Below are 24004 nucleotides of genomic sequence, written 5' to 3' on the forward strand. Positions count from 1 at the left end.
TCTTATTTTATATTATTCTATACCAAAGGGAATTTACAAAAAAACAGAAATGTGTGCTTTGTATTAGAGTAACTATAGTAATTGACTATTGTTAACATTTTTACCTCAAATTTTGGATCCAGCTTAATAAAGATAGTAGTTTTCTTATCCCAAACCAAAGCTAAACCGTTTGCGGCCTCAACAACTAAATAGATGCCCATCTGCCGAACTTTGAAGGGTACATATTGTCCAGAGTTCCTCTTAACCACATCAAACTTCTGATCCCCAAGTATCAACTCATAGTTCTAGAAATGGAGACAAAATTGAAAAACTTTAAGTAATAACAAATAAAATGAAAACAAAAAAAATTATTGTGGGAAGTTATTACAAAGAAGAACAGTTATGAGATGGATATTTAGAATAATAAACACTTACGCCTAGGAAAAGTCTGATCGTTTTGGAACAGGTAGTGCCTTGTGAACCGCAAGGAATATTCTCTGTGAAAACTCGGAAGGTACCAGAAGCGTCATTTGAACAATAATCCTAGGAATACACACAGATAGATTGTGAGATGACCATGTAAAACTTTACTTGCAAACACAAAATAAGACATAAAAATCATATACCTGAGCCAAAGTGTACCAGCAATTTCCATTGAAGCGATATCTTCTGTTGTCAAAGGTGAGGTAGTGTCCATCTCCATACACGGCACATGTCCCCAGGCACGTGTTTGTAGTACATTGCCACTTTTTACGCTTACAGGTACTGCACAATAGGGTAAAACATATGTCACAATCAGATGATTCGAAAAATATATCCTTAAAAAACATTTTACCTCTGGACCACCATGAACTCCAACATCTTACCAAGTGTTGCATTTGACCTGAACTGTTTCTCCAGCTGCATAGTAGTCATCATTGAGTCTACAAGGACATTGATCTTCGGTAATGCAAATGTTTCTTTCATCATCAAGCACCAGTCCTTCAGGACATACACAGCCAGATACACAACTTGAGCTATACTATAGGATTAATTTAAAAAAAAAAGTCAAACAAACTGGTATACTCAACTAAATAAAATGTCAACATTTTCAAATAAACATAGCTAAAATTTAAAGAATTTGATGTGTCTCAAAATACCATGTTAAATAAGTAGTAACATTGGTAAATCATGTTTAGATGGTAAACATAGCCTTAACATTATTTGTCAGAATAAATTAACTTGCTCATTTGTCACTCTATCCACATAAGGTATTTTATTAATACGTACCATAATAGTCCGCTACACTAACTGCATGTATAGGTACAATGCATTTGGATTATATATATGTTCTATTGTATGACTAGAAAAAAATAACTCAAATTCCATAATTTATTTATATCCTATTACCAATGTATGAGTGTATTAACAAAATATTGGCTATACAACAGCCTAATATATTTGTTAAGGGGTTGTATAGCATTGGGAAAAAAGGATTTGTCTTTTTTCTTTGGGTCTGTTCACATCAGCATTGCCCTTCCGTAGAGGGGTTCCGTCAGAGGTTTCCGTCAGGTTAACCCTTTCAACGGAAAGGCAAACAGAAACCTTAGCTTCCGTTTCCCTCACCATTGATCTCAATGGTGATGGAAACGTTGTTAATGGTTTCCGTTGGTTACCGTTGTGACAGGGTTGCATTGTCTTGATGGAACCAATAGCGCAGTCGACTTAGAAACAACACCATCTTTTCCTAAGACTTTGCTTTAGTATTGCAAATAATAGTTAATAAGGCTAAGCTACAATATCAGATGTATGCCATGGACAAGAGTGGATCTGATCCTGGAAAAAAGCAGGCCTGGGGGTTAGGAACCCCACATATCAAATATTTAGAGCCTACCCTAAGGACAGTTCACCAATGTTTAAGTACCAAAAAATCCCTTTAAACAGAATGAACTTATATTAACTTACACATTCTGTATCAAAGGTTGAACAACTCTTCTGGCACTCAGAGCCTTTAGTCCCCGCAGTGGAAGTGTCACAATCAAAGAAGACCATTGGGTATTGACATACTATGAAAATAAAATATATTGTCATGTACAGAAATTGCATTGTTGAAACGTGTAGAAATACTAAGTGTAACGTTTAGGGACCAGTGTACAGTAACAGATACAAAAACAAAACAAAACAATGATATAAACAAATGGAAGAATCTGACTTATAAGAAATTTGCAGAAGCTTGGAATAGGTGTATTGTGATATTTCATCATATTGTTTCCCTACAAAAAAATGTCAAGTCCGATGTGATTAATCCTTTTTATGATAGTTCCTAATGAACAACATTTACTTTAATAGGGTCCATTGGGGATTCAGTATTTTGCATATTGTGGTATCTTGCCATAAAAAAATACAAGAATGTTTGATGGAAACCCTAATAGGACCCCGTTGGCCAAGTGTAAACAGAGCCATATTGTTAGATAATAATACAATTCATACAGAACCCAAATAGTTCACAAAGAATCAACGCATCCAATAAAACAAACAAGTACCTTTTTGCACCACAGGATTTACACCAACACATTCCAGTTTTCCATTTGTGCAGGTGCTAGAACAATTGAGAACAATGAAAACATTTAATAATGATACTTTATAATTTGCAACACGACCGCACCTATTATAGCCTGGTTAGTGGATATTTATCGTGTGAACATGCAGATATAATTTACAACCCTTCTTAAATTAAGACGAGCATTTATTTATATTACAACATAAGGGCCCATAGCAACTTGAATACTATAAAGTCACTATAAAAAAAAATAATATTTATGGTTTGATTTCACATTAGGTAAATGGGGATATTGGTTTAAGTCATTGTATGAATGCTATACCAATAAGTAGTGAGTTACCACGCTGGTTCCTTGGTGCGCTAACGTATAAAATGTAATATCTTACCACATTGCCCCATTTTCATGAAACACTTCTCCAGGTGATATGGCAGTTCCTTTATAGTAACAAGAGCAGAGAGCAGGCAGAACACAATCTCCATTGTCATCTCGATAAGTTCCACCTTCACAAATGCAACCATCAACAATGCCAATTTGATACCCACATGTGATATCAGGCTCACTGAGAGAACGGCAGCTGGGCATACAAGTACTGACAGTGTAGCTATAGGTTTCACCAGGCGGGCAAGTGGCTGTATATGAGTCTAAGGATAAAACACACCAATAAAATATATTAGAACTGTTCCCTAACAATTGTACCCATTAACTTAATAACATTCCAGCAGGGACAAAGCAAAAAAAACAAAACTTTTTACTGCTTAGGAAAACTTACGACAAGTATTTGTTCTCCATCCCCGTAAGTCAACTCCTTGTCTAGAGCAGGTAGTAACATAGGACGAGAGAGCGGAGCACATGCAGTCTTCTTTCTTATCACAATTGCAGGCATCAAACTTACAGTTCTGTAGGGCCATAAGTAAAGTAAATTAATATAAAAAAACGATGAGGACTCCCGCAGAAGAAGTTTATTTGATGAGGTCCACAGAAGTATAATAGGCTCTTTTTAATGTACTACTACCACTAGATTATTACATTTATTGTAACTTCTTCCCAGGATTTCAATATAATACATCAAAGTACTTTTAGCTGTACCTCATGGTAGGGCTTGACAGTAACAGTCTTGTGACAGCTAGCAAATGGTCCATCACTGGCCAGCAACAAGTCGCAATGGTGGGATGCATATAGTTCTGAAAACCAAATGTATACATCATTTAATTAGCAAGTAGCACCAAAATCTCATTCTTTACATAGGATTTGCTAAAAAAAAAATACTAAATGCTTACATATTGATCATATTGCAAAATTGTCATCACTCCATAGAATAATTGTGTTGTTATTATTATTGTTTTATTTCACTAGTAATATTCTCATTATTTGTAGTAGTAGCCTTAGTAATACTCACCATTCTGACCAATGAGGGCGCAAGGATCTTCAAAGTTGTTTTTGATATTTGGACAATCAAGCTGAGTCTTCCACAAGTTGCCAAATGATGATCCGGTTCCTTCTACAACTCCAGCAGGAGATTTGAAATCATCGGTTTGAATGTAATTGAAGTTGCCACAAAGACCTGAAAAGATATAATTTTGCTTTGAAGCCATTCATTCATTCTTTATTCAGATTGATTCATTCTTTATTCAGTAATTTTACCAGCTGTGCTGTTCTTCGGTCACAATGTAATGCAAACATGGAGACATGCATTATAATATTTGATAGCCTAAAGGACCTTTTACACTGGGCAATTATTGGGCAGACAAGCGTTCATAGAACGCACGTTGCCGATAATTGCCCTGTGTAAACGCTCGTTCGTCTGCTGATCGTATAGTTTTAAAAATCTGAAATATTATCGTTATCAGCAGCACAACTCCCTAAACAGGGAGACTCACTACCGACATGATAATAAAGTATGGGGACAACCAATCGTCCCTATACTAGCTCCTTGTGACAGGAGGAAATGAGCGCCGATCAACGAGCCGTCCCGTTGATTGGAACTCTTGGCACCTGCCAAAATTGGCCAGTGTAATAGAGTATTTAGTCAGTGCACAAAAAACCTATGTGGTCTTACCGCAAGTTTTGTCCATATATTTTGGATCAACTGATACATAAACTTGCATGGTGGGCACCAGTTGAATTTTAACCTGAACGCCAATATTAGTCTGCATGATGATGTAGAAGGATGTAGGCTTGAAGATGGTAACAGCGGCTGTGAACATAAAAGAAATTTGTAATATGAAACATGCCAAATTACGGAAACAACGCCATTATAATAATAATAAGTGTAAAGATTTCTTTCACCCAGGTTCCTCCATCATACATACCGGTTGAGAATGGCAGTTGGGTGTAAACGGAATTAACATATACACTGCCGCATTTCTTCACAAAGATAAACTGAAGAGGAATATATAGCATCGCGTTATATTACAATAAAAAAATATAACAGCAACCAAGTCTTTAAGTTTTCATAATATTATCTGTTATATTTGCCAATTGATGTAAAATTCCTTCAGTTACTTCACATACCTCTTTTCCGCCATTCAAACTGAGGGAAATACCCCTGAGGCAAGTTTCTGTGTCTGTTTGTCCACATTTGCTAAGTTCTGCCAAAACACTGAACAGGCTAGAGTCACATGTCTGTAAATGGGACAAACGTGTAAAAAGTTATTTATACTCATACTGTCATAAACTCAAATAATATTATTTGACAAATTAAGTGGATCCACGGTGCCTAGGAACCCACATGTTTAAGGCTATAGATGGTATATGTTTAGTTGATGGTAATGCATGTTTTTACATTGGATGGTCACTAACAAGATATATAGGGTAGAGGAGCTACCGAAAGGAAAAACAAATCGAGGACCGTTTCTGGTTTAGATTACTACATCCCCCATCTTAGGATAGTAAAGCCCTTTTCCTGATGTTCGTTGAGGCCACCACATCCACCATCCTAAGACAGGAAGGCTTAATTTTTAACCCATACTATTTTCCCATCCCTTGCTTTCACCCAGAAGCCATTCCCTTCCTTCCGTGCTTTCTAATATTGTAGAGCTGTGGAGAGGAGGAACTTTTGTTAAGTTCTGCTGCCGATAAACAGAGTGGATGGTCCAACCTGTGCTGAGCTTCCCTTCTAAACCCCATGGCAATTGCAGTGGCAGCCTATATATCATGCCCTTGGTGACCACAATTTCCTAAACTTCTTTAAAAAGACTTCCTTTTGCATCAGTTTGTAAAGTATTGTGCATTATAAAGTATAAAAGTAACCTCTTGACGTAATGCCCTTCAACTTGTATCCAGATGTGTTTTGTTGGTTTTAACCATTGAGGAGTAAATTTTTAACGCCTACTGTGAGTGTCCTCACTAGTGTATTTCTAGTTTCTGTGATGTATCTCCTTTATTTACCTTAGATAATGTGTATGTACAGTCTCCATGGAAGTTGTAGCGGGTAAAATCATAGGTGGTGATATGAGAACCTCCTTCAATGGCACAGACACCAACGCATGCTTTTTTAACACAGCTCCATTTCCCTCCTTGACATGTGCTGGTGAGAAAAGTTGTTATCAGAAGCAAGATATTTTATTTATCTATTTTTAAGTATTGTATCATAGACAGACACAAGGTTAACAAATGCTTATGAGATGCCAGGCAAAAATCTGCAATCATCTCAGTGATAAATCCAAGATTATTGAAAGGAGTGATCTCTTCTATAGTAAAGATAGATAATTCAGCAGTGGTTACCAGTCTTGACATTTTTCTGAATATCCTGTTCCTGATGGGTAAACATCTCCGAAATGGGTACAGGCACATTGCTCCTTTGGAATACAACCTGTTTGTTTGAGGTCATCAAACACCAATCCTGAAAAATCAAAACAGGATTTCAAATGATAGAACTTTTTTGCAAGGGCCACTAGTTTATCTGTAACATATTAACATGATTGGTTTGTGTCATGTATAGAAAAGTTCAGTAAGTTACCTGAAGGGCAGAAGCAGCCATCTGTGCAGTGATCACCACACACCAAGGAACGGTCAAGGTTAGTACAAGTGTCGGGACAGGAAGTGCCACACTCATTAAATTGTAGGTTGAATGCACATCTCAGAGCTAAAAAGAACACAATTGGCACGTTACTCAGTAGAACAACTGTATTGTCTCAATTATATAAAAACATATAGACATGTAATCCCGGTTTAACCCTCTTATATATAGTTTCCAATGATTCTTAACTTCAAATGCATACATTGGTAAATTACATATTTCAATTGTGCATTATACAGTTGCTCACAACTTCGATAAATGTAAAATGTCATATAGCTTTAGATAGTTTGGTGTTGTATTAGGAAACCTGGAAGGAAAAAGTTGCTCATGATCGTCTAGATCAGTGGCTTTGTTACAAAACTTCAAGCTGATAGTGTGAAGAGCCACAGGTTGGACACTGCTGCTTTACATTATCTGACTTGTGTCTAAACCAGGTTCTGAGCAGGAGAACTCCACAATACACAGCCAGTTCAGGGTTGAATTGGGCCACCAGAGTACCACAGGCTCCTCCAGTAGGCTCAGGCTCCGACACAAAAGTAGGTCCCTAAAGTCCAGCAGAAGACAATTTCATTTGACGACATCACTTGCCCCTAGGATCTATTTCTTATGGTTCACAATGTAGTACAAGTGGACGTGCACATGTTCTGTATAGATGGTCCCTAACAATATTCTTCAGTAACCAGACGCAACTACTTTTTAGTCCCAATAAATAACAATGTTATTATGAGTAGATTACGACTTACGGCAGATCTTAGATGTTCTCCAGTTCTTTGGTTTTCCGCCAGCATGAGTGCACTGTCTGGAATACTCCGTAAAGATGTTACAAAGACAGAACCCTGTTGAATTTCCTGTGCATCTACAGATATCCTGTTCACAGAGTTCAATGTATTTCTGAACTTCCACAATTTTATTGCACTCTTGGAAAGCTACACCAGTAAGAACAGATTTACATAATTGTTTCTATCGGGGAAAAAAAAATATTATTAAAAATATTAATAGTACATTTATCCATTTCCTAGCCCATAGGTGATTATTATTGACAGAAAATAATAGTTTTACATTTTGTCTATTTTTCATGGTTTTTGAATAATAGACTTCTGGAGCTACTATAAAATTATTTCAGAACATACCACATTACATCTTGTACCGCTCGCCAAACAATGAAATCATTTCATCAATCAACTTTCATTAAACTGTAAAGATGCTAAAACCTGAACAGCTACTATTACAGCCCTTAAATGACATCTCCACCCAAAATGGTAAAACTGATGTGTTCATGAATGCTTTTCTACTCTAAGCGTCACCACAGCTGGTAAAGTTGTATTTATAGTCAACATTTTTAGAGACTGGGGAGAAATATCCCCTAAAGGCTATAAAAAGATTTACAGACTCTTCCCTACTCTCCCCAACCCCTCTGCTCCCTCCATATCTATCCTTCCAATTGTCATTCCCCTGTGCCTGGATTTGGATTAGTACACAAAGGACAGATGCCTATACTGAAGTAGGAATTCCCACATGACAGCCCACATGCATACCTTAGCCGCTAGTAACACAAACTCTTAAGAAGCAATTTAGTAATTGATGTGTCTTCCCTTCGAAATTGTCTTCAAACTCTAAGTATAGAATCTTACATTTATAGGACATGTTTCTCCTGTTTCTGGTATTTCATTAGACTCCTCACATTTCTCCTCTTCTGAGTTATGGTATTTTTGAAGGTTACCATACTGAAGATCAGATAGATGGGCATCTAAAGACAGAGTGAAATCAGTGATTTCAGAGTGATATCATTTTATATATATATATATATATATATATATATATATATATATATATATATATATATATACATATACACATATATATCTAAATATATTAGATGTTGTATCTTCTTGAAATCTGCATTGTACTTACCGTTCATGATAAACTCACTGTAGATTGGAATCCCATTATAGTCACCACATAGACCACAGGTTTGGTTGGCATATTTTTGATCTAATTCCAGCTGTAAATGTAAAGCAAAAATGCTATGAGGCTGCGAATGGTCAACGTACCCAAGAGGTCTAACTTATAGAACCAATTCAAAATCTGTAACAGCCCTCCCACCTGTTATGTGCAATTTATAATTCTGGTGTCTTCATATATGGCTGAGGGGTCTTCGCCAACCACCTCATGTACCAAGTCCCTTGGTCTGACTTCTACTTCTGCAACCCCCAAAGCTACACTCTTAGTAGTTAGCAAAGTTTAAACAAAGATACAAACTTGTATCCTGCAGTGTTGATCCAGAGGAAGGCAAACATAAACCCTGATAAGGAAATTGTGAATTGTCTTCAAGTTGGGAAGGAAAAAAAACTTCCTTTCTGAATCCAAATATGGATTCCTTAAATCAATCTCTCATCTCAAGCAATTTAGTATAGATAATACTGCTGTCCAAAATGACACAATATTTAGCACACTAGGTCTGACTAGTGATTTATATGAGAGTAATACTATAGACAATGCAGTTACAGTTAAGTGATAATAACATGGTATAGCATAACAATAAAGTATTAAAAACTGCTAAGCATAGAAGTCATTGCTTTTATTACCGTGATAGCGTCTTCTTCATTCCAGAACATTTGAAAGCCAATTTTGGTAGCAATTATTATATAGGCACCACTCTTTGAGACTTGCGTTCCACCAATACTGAATGGAAGTTTATCCACACTGTTAGGAGATTATATGAGTTAGTATAAAATGTCAAAATGTATTCACATATCATTTAATAACTCACATAAATTAACAGCCACAGAGACATTTGCTGGGGGCTATATGGTGGCACGTGGAATCCCCTGTGGCTCTGTACTATAGAACTGCAGGAGCTCCTGCAGGATATTTTTAATTCCTCAAAAATGCAGCATCCAATTGAGCATGTCACAATTCTTTTCCTTTCAGATTTTTACGAAATCTGAAAGAAAAAATCTCTACATGCTTGTATGACATTGGAGGCATGCAGAGGTACAGTAGGTCTCCATACTTTTTATGGGTACCCTCGGGGCTGGCGCTTGGGCGTCAGAGTTGCAGTCAGCTCTTTTTACACGCACCCAAGATTAGCCTCATTAAATAACAATCCTGCGCATCCATACGAGCATCAGATGGTCATTTACATTATTAAAAGGATTGTAACTACGAGGAACAATTTGAAAAGCAATTTTTTGTGGTGTAATTGGTTTGAATTTTTTTTTCGTTCACCCCACATTTGAGGTGTATGCCAGATGAATGAATTTTTTTTTGCTCTAGTGTCAACCACCAAGATTTTTACAGCTGCTGATGTTGCTCGGTACTAATCTTGGTGGTTGACACTAGAGGATCCAACCTGTATGCAGCGCAACAACCCTTTAGTAAGACTATTATAAAACGGTGCCAATCAGATTATTGTTTTCTAACATGACATTTACATTTACACTTTATAGTGATTCACTGTGATGCTCCTGGGACACACAATGTGTCCTGCTCTCTAGTCATGCTGGGAAGGCAAGTGGGGTGTATATTTGCAAAATCTCCAGAAAGGGTACAAGAGTACTATAACTAGTATAACTATACTACCGCAAAAGTTTACCATTCATCTGGTGCAGGATGCAGCACTGATATTATACTACCCAAAGTCCAGCTTCTCCTGTTACTCCTGATCCCCCATCCATAAACACTTCCAGCCCTTCCCTGTAAGCTGTGTGAATGAATGCAGCATTTTCTTCTTACCACCAACAGATTTTGGCTGCTGTATATTAATCAAATCTGTGCTAGGGTTGGGGTCTAGGAAAGCAGCAGACATCGCTCTCTGATGTCCTCCTGCAGCACAGAGCATGTAAGTTTAGTGGCAGACCGGTGACATCATGCTGTGGGCGGGTCCAGGCACACTTTAATTAATTAAACAGATCAGCGGTAACAGAGATGCGCCGCTATTATGAAGAAGAACCTGGGCAGTGTGCGGCCCCCTGAGCTCAGAGCACTCCCAGTACATCTGCCAGAGTTTGCTGGGTGTTGACTCCTGCCCTGGGTACCATAATACCGCTCTGTACAACTGACAGGCTGTATAAAGCTGTATTACATCCATGTGCATGCACAGATTATATTTCCTAATACAATAACAAGATTATAAATCAAATATATGTACAAGTTAGATTTTTATTTTACTGCACAATTCCCTGATTCTTTATTGTACTTGAGGAATATAAATAATACAATAATGATTACTTACACTTCATTGTTCACAGTGACAGTCTTCTCAGCCAATAAAATATCAACACCATCTATTTTCATGGTAATGCCGGAGATAACAGGAACATTTTTCCTGACCTGACGTGTGATTCCCACAAAAAATTCTTCATAATTGCTCTTGCAGTGACGTATAAATTGATAACTGCAATGCCCAGGAAAATGGAAGATGTCTCCATCAAAGGTCTTGAAGTGATGGTTACCAAATGTGCTGCAAATTTTTTGGTTATGAGATGGATTCAGATCTGTGGGTGTAAGGTAGTTTAAAGAATATTAAATGATAGATAGATAGATAGATAGATAGATAGATAGATAGATAGATAGATAGATAGATAGATAGATAGATAGATAGATAGATAGATAGATAGATAGATAGATAGATAGATAGATAGATAGATAGATAGATAGATAGATATTCCAGCCTTAAAACATACACAACATCAGTAATTGGTATATGCATTATTACTGTAATTAATATATGTATTAATATATGGGATTTTTTTTCTGGCATGGTATGGATTTTAACTATTGACAGTAGCATATATTTTAGCCTATTTCACTTACTTCGGTAAACCGGAGAAGGTGATGCAATAATGTTCACCCGTGAAGGACTTCCATCTGTGAAAAGTATTATGTAGTCAGTTTATTGCCAATGAAATCTGAAGACATCAGTATGAAGTTTCTTTACATCTTGTCACTTCTACTACAATTACAGCCGAGGCATAAAATCATCGGCTCAGACAACAAATAAGGACCATTCATACAGTAACAAATTGACCATTAAATGTTAGATTATTGTTACACTTATAGCTAAGGCTTAGTTCACATCTGCGTCAGGGCTCCATTCCGACTTCCGTCGCAGCTTTCCGTCGGAACGGATCCCTGACTGACACAAACAAAAAACAAACTTTTTGATTTCAATGGTGACGGATCCAGTGCCAATGGTTTACATTTGTCTTCGTTGTCCAAGGGTTCCGTCGTTTTGAATACGGAATACGGAATGTCGGAACGGGACCCTGGCACATATGTGAACAAAGCCTAAGGCTGTGTTTACATCACCGTCTGTGTTCCGCTTAGGGGTTCGGTCAGAGGTTTCCGTCAAGTTCAATCCTGCACAGTCCTGAGTTCAATGGTGAGGGAAACGGAAGCTGACGTTTACGTTTGCCTTTCCGTTGGGAGGTTGACTAGACAGAAACCTCAGATGGAACCCCTCAACAGAAGGGCAATGATGATGTGAACAGGCCCTAAGGGCCCTTTTACACTAGCCGATAATTGGCCGGTGCAGCGAGCGCCGATCAACGAGACAGCTCGATGATCGTCACCCGTTTGCTCCTGTCACACGGAGCTATGAATGGGGACGAGCGGTCGTTACGCCGATCGCTCGTCCCCATACATTATTATCATGTTGGCAGCGCATCTCCCTGTTTACACAGGTAGATGTGCTGCCGACAACGATAATATTTTACTTTTTTAAAACGATACGACCAGCAGATGATCGAGCGTTTGCTCGTTCATCTGCTGATCATTCCTCTGTTTACACAGGTCAATTATCTGCAACGAGCTTCCTATGAACGCTCGTCTGCCCGATAATCATCCTGTGTAAAACCCCCTTTACTTGCTCTATCATAGTAAAAAAAATTGTCAGTGTTTCTATTTAGTAAAGGTCCAAATTTCTCATTGGGCACAAGCGATATGTGTGTATAGGCAGCTTTGTGGGAAAGGGCGACTGCTAGTCGTGGTCAGGGATGGATAATTATTTATGCAATGGGAGTTGTAGTATCTCCGTTTAATACTTATATACATGTGATTTAGCTCTATTCTGTAAGCACTGATATATTTAGTTCTACAGCGTTCAGCCATCTCTGGTTTGAAAGATGTAAATCTGGTACTGATTATATTAGAATGAGCTTCATGTTTCCACAGTTCTGTAATGTATGTGATATTGCCTCACCTGACTGCTGCTGTATGTCTTCATCTTCATTTCCGACAGTCTGTTGTATTTCAGCTAAAAAGTCAATATGCAAAGACAAAATCAATAATATAGAACAATAACCAGTGTGGGTGATACAATGCTGCCTTGTTTTAACCTTATTACTCATATGACCCAATTTATTTTAGCATTGTTTGTATCTAATCTATGGATTTTTGGATGTATAAAATATCTGCTCAATGACACGGCGATACATCTGCAGATAGTCCTTGGTGACTAGTTGAAATGTTTCCCATCGTCAAATGTTCCTGAAAGGGGTTGCCTAGTTTAGAAAACCCATTTCCAAATGCCCTATAACGGAATTCTGAGTTAATAAATGAGGATCTCAGGTTCACAGGCCTCTTAATAAATTTGGCTCATCTTCGGCTGTCCGTAAGCTATTAAGTCAAATCTACACCAGGTGTAATTTAGGTCAGTTTTTTCAAAAAATAATAATAAATGTGTTTGGATTCCATCTTCCGCTAATCTCTGCCCACTTTTTAGAAAAATGTTGAGAGCGGAAACAGCTCAAAAGTAGCAATCTTTGTGAGTTTTGACCTGTTTGCAACTTTTTTTTAAAAGAAAGTAGAATTGTTCAAAGCGGGCAACTTACATTGGAGCACAAATATGTTTTATTTAAATCAATTCAAAACAATTTTTTTTACATTTTTGCCCTATGTTATGTTAACAAAATAATGTTCTGATTTTGAATAGGCATCTGACTGTTCCTCTTATATGCGTATAATCTATGTCTACCTTAATAATCACTCTGGAAGATCTTAGTGCTATACTAATGGTAATTTCACTTTTTTATTATGAACAGTCAACCTCCAACTCCATTACTTGGGGATATCTAGATAGATAGATAGATAGATAGATAGATAGATAGATAGATAGATAGATAGATAGATAGATAGATAGATAGATAGATAGATAGATAGATAGATAGATAGATAGATAGATAGATAGATAGATAGATAGATAGATAGATAGATAGATAGATGATAAATAGATATATATATATATATATATATATATATATATATAGATAGATATATTTATATAACCTTATTATTGCATATATGGAGTATACAGTAAGAAATAAAGTACATACTTATATTAATGTTTTCTACATCAATGTCTTCGTATACTTGATTGACAAAATCCCAATTTTCTTCTAAAAAAAAAAACATGAATGAAAAAAATTAAGATACAACTTGGCAAAACTCATGGTATCGCTGGTATCCTCCCTGTCCCTGTAGGGACTAGTAGTAGTTTAAGAAATATTAATACAGCATTAAATAATACATTAAGATAGAGGTAACAATGTAAGCAAATAAAAGGAATGAATGACAAGTGATTATTTCTGTGGCTTGGCAGTGAAATTACATATTAAACATATCCTTAATTCAGTCAATATGATAAGGCCACGAACACAAACAATGATTGTTATTTTACGCCTGATTAGGATTAGGAGAGCAGATCTACAAACAAAGGTACAGACTGTGTTAAAATATACACGTTATCAAAGACATCGGCTAGTGAACCACAAAGTGATATTATTATACCGTGCCATTATAGGAAACATCTGATTTTATTATAAATAAACGGGAAATGCATAATAATATGTAACAAAGTCAAGGAATTATTATGAACATAACAGAATTACAAAAATACAGAATTACAATCCCAGGTACTTCTGTAATTTCGCAAATTCCTCCTCCTCACATACAGAGTTACAACAAGCAGTCTAGTATACGATTTCAAAGTTGACCATTCACATTAGATAGGAGTCAACAGATAATGCCGTTTTCAGTGGGATCCACTAGCAATCTGTTGCCAACAGGGTCCCTCCAGACAGGAAGTGCAGGACACTTCTTGGGACGTTTTTGGAGCCGTTTTCCATAGACTATTGAAAAAAGCTCCAAAAATGGCCGTAGAAAACGCCGCGAAAAACGCTGTAAAAATCGCGAGTGGCACAAAAAACTTCTGAAAATCAGGAGCTGAAAACAGCTCCGTATTTTGAGAAGTTTTTGACTCTGCGTGTGAACATACCCTAATGGAGAAATCATAGTTACTGACTTTTTATTTCATTTCTATGGTTAGCTTATGGCATTTAGTAGATATCCTGAGTCGTATCCTATGTTCTAAATATAGTACATGCTCCATAAGTAGTTTTATAGGTTTAGGTGTATACATATTAGTTACTTAATTATATTCAATTATAGACTTCTCCAGAACAAATCTGCCTACAATCCATCCCTGTCTTCCGTAGTGTGGGGGGAATTTATTAAAACTTGTGCAAAGCAGTTACCAGTAGGATCCAATCAGATTACAGCCCTCATTTTTACAGGCCCTTTTGGAAATGAAAAAAGCAATCGGATCGGCTGCCATGGTCAACTCATCCACTTGTTTTTTCCACCAATTTTGAGTAATCCCCCCAATATGGACCCTTTCTCTATTAACTAAAGTGTACCAGTAAGACCAACCACAATTAGCTTGTCCTCAGGCAACTCATGAAGTTGTATAAACATAATTATTGATTTATATATGTACATTATTATATTGAGGCTTATAATCTAAATTCCTATCAGCAATTGGTGCGGAAAGAAACCCATGCAAACACAGGGAGAACATACAAAATTCATTCAGATGTTGTCCTTTCGAAAACCAGAAATCCAGTGCTAACCACTGAGCCACCATGCTCTACTTGGATGTCATGCGGAAAAAAAATCGAAAAATATGAAAAACTAATAAGCGTATGTCACCTAAAAGCGTTTTAGTACTAGTGTCTTCTGTAGGTTAAAAAGATGTATTAAAATTAAATAAAAAGTAAAATCAAGTAATATAATTGATAATTTTAAAATGTTGAGGTTTCTAGGTGATAATTTGAAGGTAGAAGGACAGTACGATGGCACAATGGTTAATCTTAGAGCCCAGGTGTTCCACTTCGAATCTGACTATTGTCTACATGAGGTTTGTATGTTCTCCCCATGCTTCCGTGTGTTTCCTGCAGTTACTTTGGATTTCGTATATACTGTAGTTCATACCAAGTTATCACATACGAGGACAAATCCTCTTGTTTCCGGTACTGTTAGTTATTATAAATTGCAGTTGATTTGTTAGCAGGTTGCAACCTCATATATAATAATTTTATATTAGCTGATTGCCTTATTGTTAGCTCTCAATAATCCCTAGCATATTGACTTAGTGCAGTGGAACATCTTTGACAATTTACAGATTGCTTTTGACCATTTGAAGTCAGTTTACATAAGGGATAAATAAACTTTGCTTTTCTGTATAATCCCATGTAGACTTGACTTGTTAAACACTGCTAATCCAGCATTATCCTAATATCATCATTGCGTAACTCCTCTATCTGTCTAATAGCTCATTTCATCCCATAGTTCAGTATAATATATCTTATCTTGCATCCTCATGCTATATTTAATACATTTTTCACTTTCTGTGATTCTGCTGTCCATATAAACTTAGTTGTCTAAAGCTGACCATGCATAGTAAGATGTTTTCGCCAATAGAGATGACCAAATTTACCAAAATGTGTTCCTTGTCCGTTTCTATCGAATCAGCTCTCCAATTCGATTCAGTCCGAATAAATTTGCAGTAAATTGCACGTGCCATGATTGCCCTGACTGACTCTCTGAGGTCTTCTAGTACTGTATCCAAGTTGGATACAGCCCTAGAAGACATCAGCGAGTCGATCAGGACACTTGTGATTTCACCCCTAAAATAAAATAAAATACCATATTCATTTCCCCTGTTCTGCCGGCCTCCTGAGATTATGTTGTTTTATCCCGTGGGACCGCTGCTGCAACATGTCCCCGGCGGCCTCCTGAGATTACGTAGTTTTGTCCCGTCTAACCCCTACGACCTGTGATTAGCTGCAGCGGTCACATGGGACAAAATAATGTCATCTCAGAAGGCTACCTGGGATGCATCGCAGCAGTGGTCACATGGGACAAAACAACAACATCTCTGGGGGCCAGCAGGGAGACCAGGTGAGTATGGTAATTTTTTTTATGCCCTCTTCTCCCCGCTTTCTTTTTAATAATTAGTAACTCCAACAAAACTTTTGGGAAATTCAGAGCAAATTTGACTAATTTAGAATACATTTTCTCATCCCTAAAAGCCATCCTATCCTATCCTAGTCTTATCTTTCACTTTTTGTATGACAAGAGCAAATTATAGTATAATTCATAGAAAATTATATTAAAACATGTTGAAAATTCTGTTTCTGAGAGATTTAGAGCTTCTAATCATCAAAGCTTTACGCTTCTAAGTGTTGAAACAGAAAGACTTCTCTAAAGCTGCCCAAAAATGGCCTCGTTTCAGAATACACTGTATTCTGAAAATATATGACTTAACTTGTCCTCACAACATATATACACGTTGCTGTTTTATTGAAATATTTGCCTCACAAACCTGGAAAAAGACTCCAGTTTTGCAAAATCACAGCATTTTGAAAAAATTGTAATTGCAAACATTTTTTTTACAATTGAATAAGCTTTATCTAAGGTGATTGAGTTAGAAAAATCACCCTGTTGAGACTTCTCCTGGTTCCGATACTGTCCGTTCGTTTGTTTTTTTGTATTTTTAAGGGATACATTACTTTAAAATCTTCTAACATGTAGAAAGTTGAAGTATGATATTGAGTCCTTTGCGTGTGATCAGAACTCAATATATCTACATAAGTCAAATGATTCTTAACTTAAGTATTGGACTTTGGATGACCACCTTTAGAGTCAACACATAGACCTAAATGAATGTATAGGTAACATTTATAGACATACGGGATCAGGTTCATATTCTGACAGACTACAAACTTTGATCATATCAGTCATACACATCTATAGCTTTAACAAAATAATTTAGGATAACTTTACCATGTGACACTTACCTTTTGCATGGATACAAGTAAGAAGCATCAGGAGGCTTCCTATAGATATCAATAGCCTCCTATTTGTCCCCATGTTGCTTGCAGTTCGGTAACGGAATACCGAACTGGGGATTGTGATAGGAGGAACAGATGATAGGAGTCTTATCTGACCCTTTTATAGAGTAAGCCTAGGTTTGGCAGTGATATTTCTGGATAAAATGGGGTGGAGTCAGTGTGGAGAATGTTGGCACTACCAATGTATGGGATGTCCTATTGTGTTCAGGTCAATGGGTACAGAGAAACTGTCTAAGGATTTATTTTTATATTATGGGAGGTGATCTGATTATGTATGAAAGACAAATTAAACAAAATTAATAAACCTTACAAGAAAATCCATCTACATTCCTTTAGATTTGGTAGAATCTTAATGATTGTCAGATTCTCATTAATGTTGATTATTTTTTTTATTTCTATATCTTTACATTGCAGTTTGTTCTTGTTATCTAATTTTTCTCCGCTGTTGTATTCAGTGAGAAGCCTTATTAAGTATATACTTTTTGATAACCTACAGTATTTGTATTAACTTAAAAGGGTTCTCCAGGACTTAAACACAGCAACTCATTGACCATATGGACAGCTGTGCCAGGTAATAACATGTATTATTATATTATATGTATATACTGTGTTGTATTTCTTGTATGGATATTTTATATATTTGGATTAGTTCATTTTGTCCCCATCAAATGGATCTTCTCAAGGCTGCATACATTCTCTGTTAATACTTATTTTGAAGATTTCACTTTTCGCTACTCAGAAACTGATAACAAGACAGTCAGCATATTCTATCATCAGTTTTTGAGAAGCTAATTCAAAGGTGATAACCAATATGGCTGCACTTCAAGTTGTCACTTTAATCAAGTTACCAATAAATAGAAAAATTGAATTATCTTTGTAAGTAAATAAAACCTAATTAAAAAATGTTGGCTATCGTTCTAATTTCTGGTTTACTAATATATAGCAGATTTTAAGTTTTACGTAGAAATCCTTTTTAAAGGGGTACCCCACTTTGGACAATCCCTACTTGTTACCCGAGTCCTTTTACAATAAGCAGATCATGCTGGGACTCCCAGTGATTAGCTGTAATTAATACATTGGGAAATCTGCCAGTAAGTGTTCAGTTTCTCTTTAGCGCCATTATAGGGAAAAGTAAATGTTACACATTGCACTTTAAAATCTATGGGCTGTCCTTATAATGAAAGACAGAACAGATTAAGAGCTCATGCACACGACCATAGTGGTTTGTATGGCCCGGGATGTGGTTAGTGTCATCCGCGGGCCACCCGCACATCGCGTGCATTCATTTCAATGGACCGCAAAATACGGCCGTAAAAAGACATGTCCAATCTTTTTGCGATCCAGGCTCCCGGGCAATGCACGGACCGTGGAAACCACGGTCTTGTGCATGGGCCCATAGAAATAAATGGGACCGCAATTCACCCGCAGGTTTGCGGGTGAATTGCGGCCACAATAACACATCCATGTGTATTGGGCTTTACTCTGTGGTCAGGGTCCTCTCTCCTTTTGTACCAGTCTGTCATTCACTAGGGTAATTTTTATTATACTTGTTGTTTTTATTGTCTCAAGTGACTTACCTAAATCCCTGAATTAATGCCACTTTAAAATAAATACTGCTAATAATAATAATAATATTAATAATAATAAAATAATAATGAATTAGAAATTCTCATAGTTTTAAACTCTTTTCCCCAAGAAGTATTGTGCATGCCAATTTTACAGGACCTTACATTTATTCACGAGTCTCATTTTCAATGTAGACTCTCGCTCAGTGTGTTTGGTCCAGCTTGTAACTTGTAGACTCTCGCTCAGTGTGTTTGGTCCAGCTTGTAACTTGTAGACTCTCGCTCAGTGTGTTTGGTCCAGCTTGTAACTTGTAGACATCTTACATAGACAATACTACACTAAACCGCATTACAAAACTATAACTCCTAAATCAATAGACCTTAATGTACATTTCTGTCTTCTACAAGAGCCAGCGTCAACCATTTCATCAAAGCCCAAATAGGCTACAAACAAACCCAAACAAAATATGGTTGCAAAGGTAGACATGGCCATTAAAAATTAATTAATTATATATAAAACATTGCTGTATAAGCTCTTTATTTATATTGAACAAAGACCTTTTTTCTTATGCCATGAAATCTGACGCATACAATCTAAATACATATATGTATAACAAACATTAGATAACAATGGTTCATAATGTGTCTTTGAGTCAAACAAACATCTAAAATAAACTGAGATGTTTGGTTATATTGGCTGTATGCACATAGTCGGCTTATCTACTGTATAATAAACCCTGCCTGCATTAACTCACTAATAACTTAACATATTACTACGAACTGGAGGAGTTAGGGCTCATGAAAACGGCAGAGCTATGTGCACGGAGATTCTATGACAGTGCACAGAATCCATACGAGTCTGATTACATAAAGTTGCATACTCCTCGAAGGGAAAAATACCTCCGTACTTACGGATTCTGATGGAGCATGTTGCAAATTGTCTCTGTTCGTATGGATTCCGTATGAAATCAGAAGCATACAGAGCTACAGTAAAAGCACCATGCGCCTCCATGGCAGCCCTATTATGGCTCCGTACAAAAGTGAGCCATAATACGTCTGTGTGCATATAGTAATATCTGCATGGATTCAATCCCCCAAATATGGCACTTGTATCCCTTTTCAATACTTAGTATATTGGCTGTTTGGCGGCACATGATTCAAAGAAGAGGCGCATATCTGGTCGGCTTCTACTATTACTTGTGCTTGATGATTGGTTATTGTTAAGGTGCACTGCCATGGTCTTTTGCTTGTTTCTTAGTGTAGTGTTCAGTAAAGAATATAAAAACTATTTTCTTAACTTTTTGATGGTTTCTTTAGGTTTTTGGAGCTCTCTAGGTTATGTATTCATCTTAACTACCAAGAACACTGATCAGTGGTCGCACCCATCTCACCCACCTAATTTCTGTTTCCTTAAGAAGGCGAACGTGAAAACGAATGATTCTTTCTACTAAGGTTATGTTCACATCTGCACTAAGAATTTCATTTTTCTTTTCCCTCATAGGAGCAGAATAACTGAATTTATGCTGTGACAGATCCACCACACGATGGAAAACAATGGCAACCGCTGGACCTTTTTCACTCTGATGGGTTCCGTTATATTTCCGTCATGGTGTCCGGCATTTCACCAGGCAAAAAAAAAAGGCAGCATGCTACGCTATCTTCTCTGCCATTTTTGACGGAATCTGCAACGCGGGCTCCTAATGGAGCGTCTAACGCAGATGTGAACAGAGCCTTAAGACATTAGGACACTATCCTGTGTCAGAAGATCATTGCTGGTCCTTATTTATTCATTTGGCGATATCTTTAAACAATGAAGTAGAGCAGCCATTGGGCCAGACCATTGTCACTAAAGAATGTGCTCTGAAATTGAGATGTAGTAGTTAAAATTTGACAGTAATCCAAGGAGAAGTAATTTCAGCGCACAATTCCCTTGAACTAGGAGTTAACTTTTTCTTACTAAATGGTACTACTTGAAAAAGCTGTATAATGTTTATTCTAAAAATAGGGAACATTTATTGCTTGTTTAAAAGTGTTTTATTTTTTTTTTAAGCTACGCTAAGTCTATTCTGGTAATATGAGCGAGGTTATCACGTAGTAGCATTAAACCCTGTTGTAGACAATGGTTTGTATTACATCCATCAGCAGACAGGTAAATTTCAATGTGATTTCAACATGACAATACATTGCGGCCCAGCTTCAGTTCCTAATGGTATCATAGGTAGGACCAGCAAAAAAAAGACGTGTTCGGTAACAGCTCAATCCTGTGTGTCAGAGACACGCAGCACCCACTGTCACTGAACCCGTCAATACCGCTGTCCTGACGTATATAGTTCTCAGCGCACGATACAGCTGTTGTGAAGGATACAAATCTCAAAAAGTAAAAATTATTTTTAATAAAGAGTATTAAGAAAGTTGCACCAAACACACTGATAGACATTTTTATTAAATAAAAAAACAGCACATTTTTAATAGTGTACATAGACTTTAACAGGTAATATATGGTTTAGACCCATAAGGTGGAGTTTTTGGCTAGCTTACTATCATATAGGTATCTGTGGCTTGCTGTCAGTAACTTTGGGGCTGGTAATTAAAAAAGGTTGTGAATTGTACCTATTTTCGCTTCCCAAAGGGGAGTGTATGTGATTGGAGAGATCAAGGCTGCAGATTATACGAGTAAATATACAGTATGTCAGTCTGATTTACTGGCCCTATACGTACACTTTTGCACTGCTTTTTTTTTTTTTAATTGTTAATTTGCTTTCTGAATAGTCTTCATTAAACATTTTCTGTCATTTTGCTGCTGTAGAATAATTGGCTATGCTGCTGCTTCTGGCATAGATCAGACAGCACACTACTCATGTCAAGGAATGACATAATCTGTTCTCTCCCTCCCTTCTCTCAGTTAGAAATAACAGCTGAAAATAATGAAGAAAACACTGGGAAAAGGAGGAGGAATAAAAAATGGTTTGAATCTATGTACAGGGAGAGAAGAGCAGCCTTGGCAAACTATTTGGGGAGGATGGGGTGCGGTTTGAATTCAAACACTCCTCAGCATCAGTGCCTGTCAGCACAAGGGAGAACAGATACCTCATGGATTGCAGAAGAAAAAAGCAGTGCAGGAATGAAGCTGTGCTGGTACAAGAGAGCAGGTAAAGGCAGCAGCATCCTGAAATCTCATCCAACATGTATTACTTGGAGGGACACACATGCCCACATATGAAAAGTGTAAAACTAGGAGCAGGTTACAAACTAAATATCAGCGGGCTTGATATAAATGAAGGAATAAAGATTGCAGCCTGCAACTTTTTTTTTAACTCCAGGTGACCACTAACATACTGTATGTAAAAATCACTTTTTCCATGTCAAAGGTGTCCATAATCTTTAAAAATTAATAATTCTGTAGCTGATCAGTGCTGCCCACTGCACAGAACACACAGAACTGAAACAGTCTTGACTTACATACAGTAATATGACTAAACAGAAGTAGCATAATTCTCTTTACTGAAAGATGCCCAATGAAAAAAAATGATAACATTTTTAATTAATGGTTCCTGAAAGACCACACATGCTAATGTTCAATGTAAATGGAGATCTCGTCTGAACTTAATATAGACTTAAAGCATTTTATTCAAGCATGTCTAATTTTATGAATGTATTAACCCCATAAGGACACAGCCCGTTTTAGGCATTAAAGAGATTGTCCGACGAAAATAAAAAAGATACTTTATTTTCCAAATTTGCACAGATCGCAGGATTTCATCCCTGTTGCGTGGACCTAGAAGTCTTGAGTGGCCATTTTTATGGTGACCCATAAACACAGGCTCCAGCATAAGTAGCACCCCTCTCCTCTCCGGGTATCGATGATGCGGATGAAGGAGCTGGCTGTCTGCCTTAATCTACGTCACCCCGTCCTTTGTCACGGCTCAGAGACCGAGAAGGGGGCTAACTTAGTTGACAAATTGAGCCAGGCACCCAGCCCCTTCATTAGCGTCATTGACACACAGAAAGGAGAAGAGAGCTCCTTCCCCCTGGAGCCTGTGTCGAGCATTACAAGAATGGCTGCTCCAAACATCCGGGTCCATGCGACGGGGACTGAAAACCTGTTGTATTTTTATGTGATACCTTTCTGAAATACATATAAAATTGCATTTTAAATTGTATTGATTTTTGCGGAGAAATGCCCAAAAAAGCAATTGTGTGATGGGGAAGGTCACAGATGGGACAACAAAGGGAACCCATCCATTATTTATTTACTATTAGATGCCACATCACTTTCTTAGTTACAGCAGGCTCACACAGGTGATGGTGCTGGCACAGCTTCTGAGTTTGCGCCATCACTGTGCCATACATTTAGCTGATATAACTGCATAATCTGAAACATTCTTAAAAATGTAAGAAAAGACAAACACAGACTTCACATGAGGATTTTCATGTGCCTACTTGTCAAAATGTGCATTATGGTGTACAATAGGATTGGACTGGCCCACCAGAGTACCAGAGGATCAGAGAATAATGGATCCAGAAGGTCCTACAGAAGATGAGTTTGGAGCCAATCACTTGCTACTAGTATCTGTTTCTAATGGGTCATTGATAAGTTTTGCATGTGCAATTTTAACAGCAAAGTTAATGATGCAATAAAAAGCGGATGTGTGCATGTTCTGTATTGATGAAGGACGGACCCTTAGAATAATTTTCCTTAGTGGCTGTAAA

At 37.2% G+C, this 24004-nt stretch overlaps 1 protein-coding gene across 1 annotated transcript in view; it reads right to left on the minus strand.

Moving 5' to 3' along the window:
• The window catches only part of LOC142660181 (uncharacterized), a 40403-nt gene extending 22655 nt beyond the window's left edge, over positions 1 to 17748 (minus strand). Inside the window, exons 1-26 of the mRNA XM_075836761.1 lie at positions 17676 to 17748; positions 16621 to 16635; positions 13872 to 13934; positions 12740 to 12793; positions 11353 to 11406; positions 10772 to 11033; positions 9123 to 9240; positions 8449 to 8539; positions 8169 to 8284; positions 7281 to 7497; positions 6478 to 6603; positions 6243 to 6360; positions 5907 to 6045; positions 5031 to 5141; positions 4829 to 4898; positions 4576 to 4713; positions 3916 to 4080; positions 3606 to 3700; positions 3289 to 3415; positions 2905 to 3160; positions 2502 to 2557; positions 1924 to 2024; positions 846 to 1000; positions 606 to 744; positions 415 to 522; positions 105 to 284 (exon numbers count right to left, since the gene is read on the minus strand). Of these exons, the coding sequence (XP_075692876.1) occupies positions 105 to 284; positions 415 to 522; positions 606 to 744; positions 846 to 1000; positions 1924 to 2024; positions 2502 to 2557; positions 2905 to 3160; positions 3289 to 3415; positions 3606 to 3700; positions 3916 to 4080; positions 4576 to 4713; positions 4829 to 4898; positions 5031 to 5141; positions 5907 to 6045; positions 6243 to 6360; positions 6478 to 6603; positions 7281 to 7497; positions 8169 to 8284; positions 8449 to 8539; positions 9123 to 9240; positions 10772 to 11033; positions 11353 to 11406; positions 12740 to 12793; positions 13872 to 13934; positions 16621 to 16635; positions 17676 to 17748 (3147 nt within the window). The remainder of the gene's footprint in view (positions 1 to 104; positions 285 to 414; positions 523 to 605; positions 745 to 845; positions 1001 to 1923; positions 2025 to 2501; positions 2558 to 2904; positions 3161 to 3288; positions 3416 to 3605; positions 3701 to 3915; positions 4081 to 4575; positions 4714 to 4828; positions 4899 to 5030; positions 5142 to 5906; positions 6046 to 6242; positions 6361 to 6477; positions 6604 to 7280; positions 7498 to 8168; positions 8285 to 8448; positions 8540 to 9122; positions 9241 to 10771; positions 11034 to 11352; positions 11407 to 12739; positions 12794 to 13871; positions 13935 to 16620; positions 16636 to 17675) is intronic.
• Between the last annotated feature and the right edge of the window lie 6256 nt (positions 17749 to 24004).

Source organism: Rhinoderma darwinii, chromosome 9, assembly GCF_050947455.1.
Source record: "Rhinoderma darwinii isolate aRhiDar2 chromosome 9, aRhiDar2.hap1, whole genome shotgun sequence".
Taxonomy (NCBI): Eukaryota; Metazoa; Chordata; class Amphibia; order Anura; family Rhinodermatidae; genus Rhinoderma; species Rhinoderma darwinii.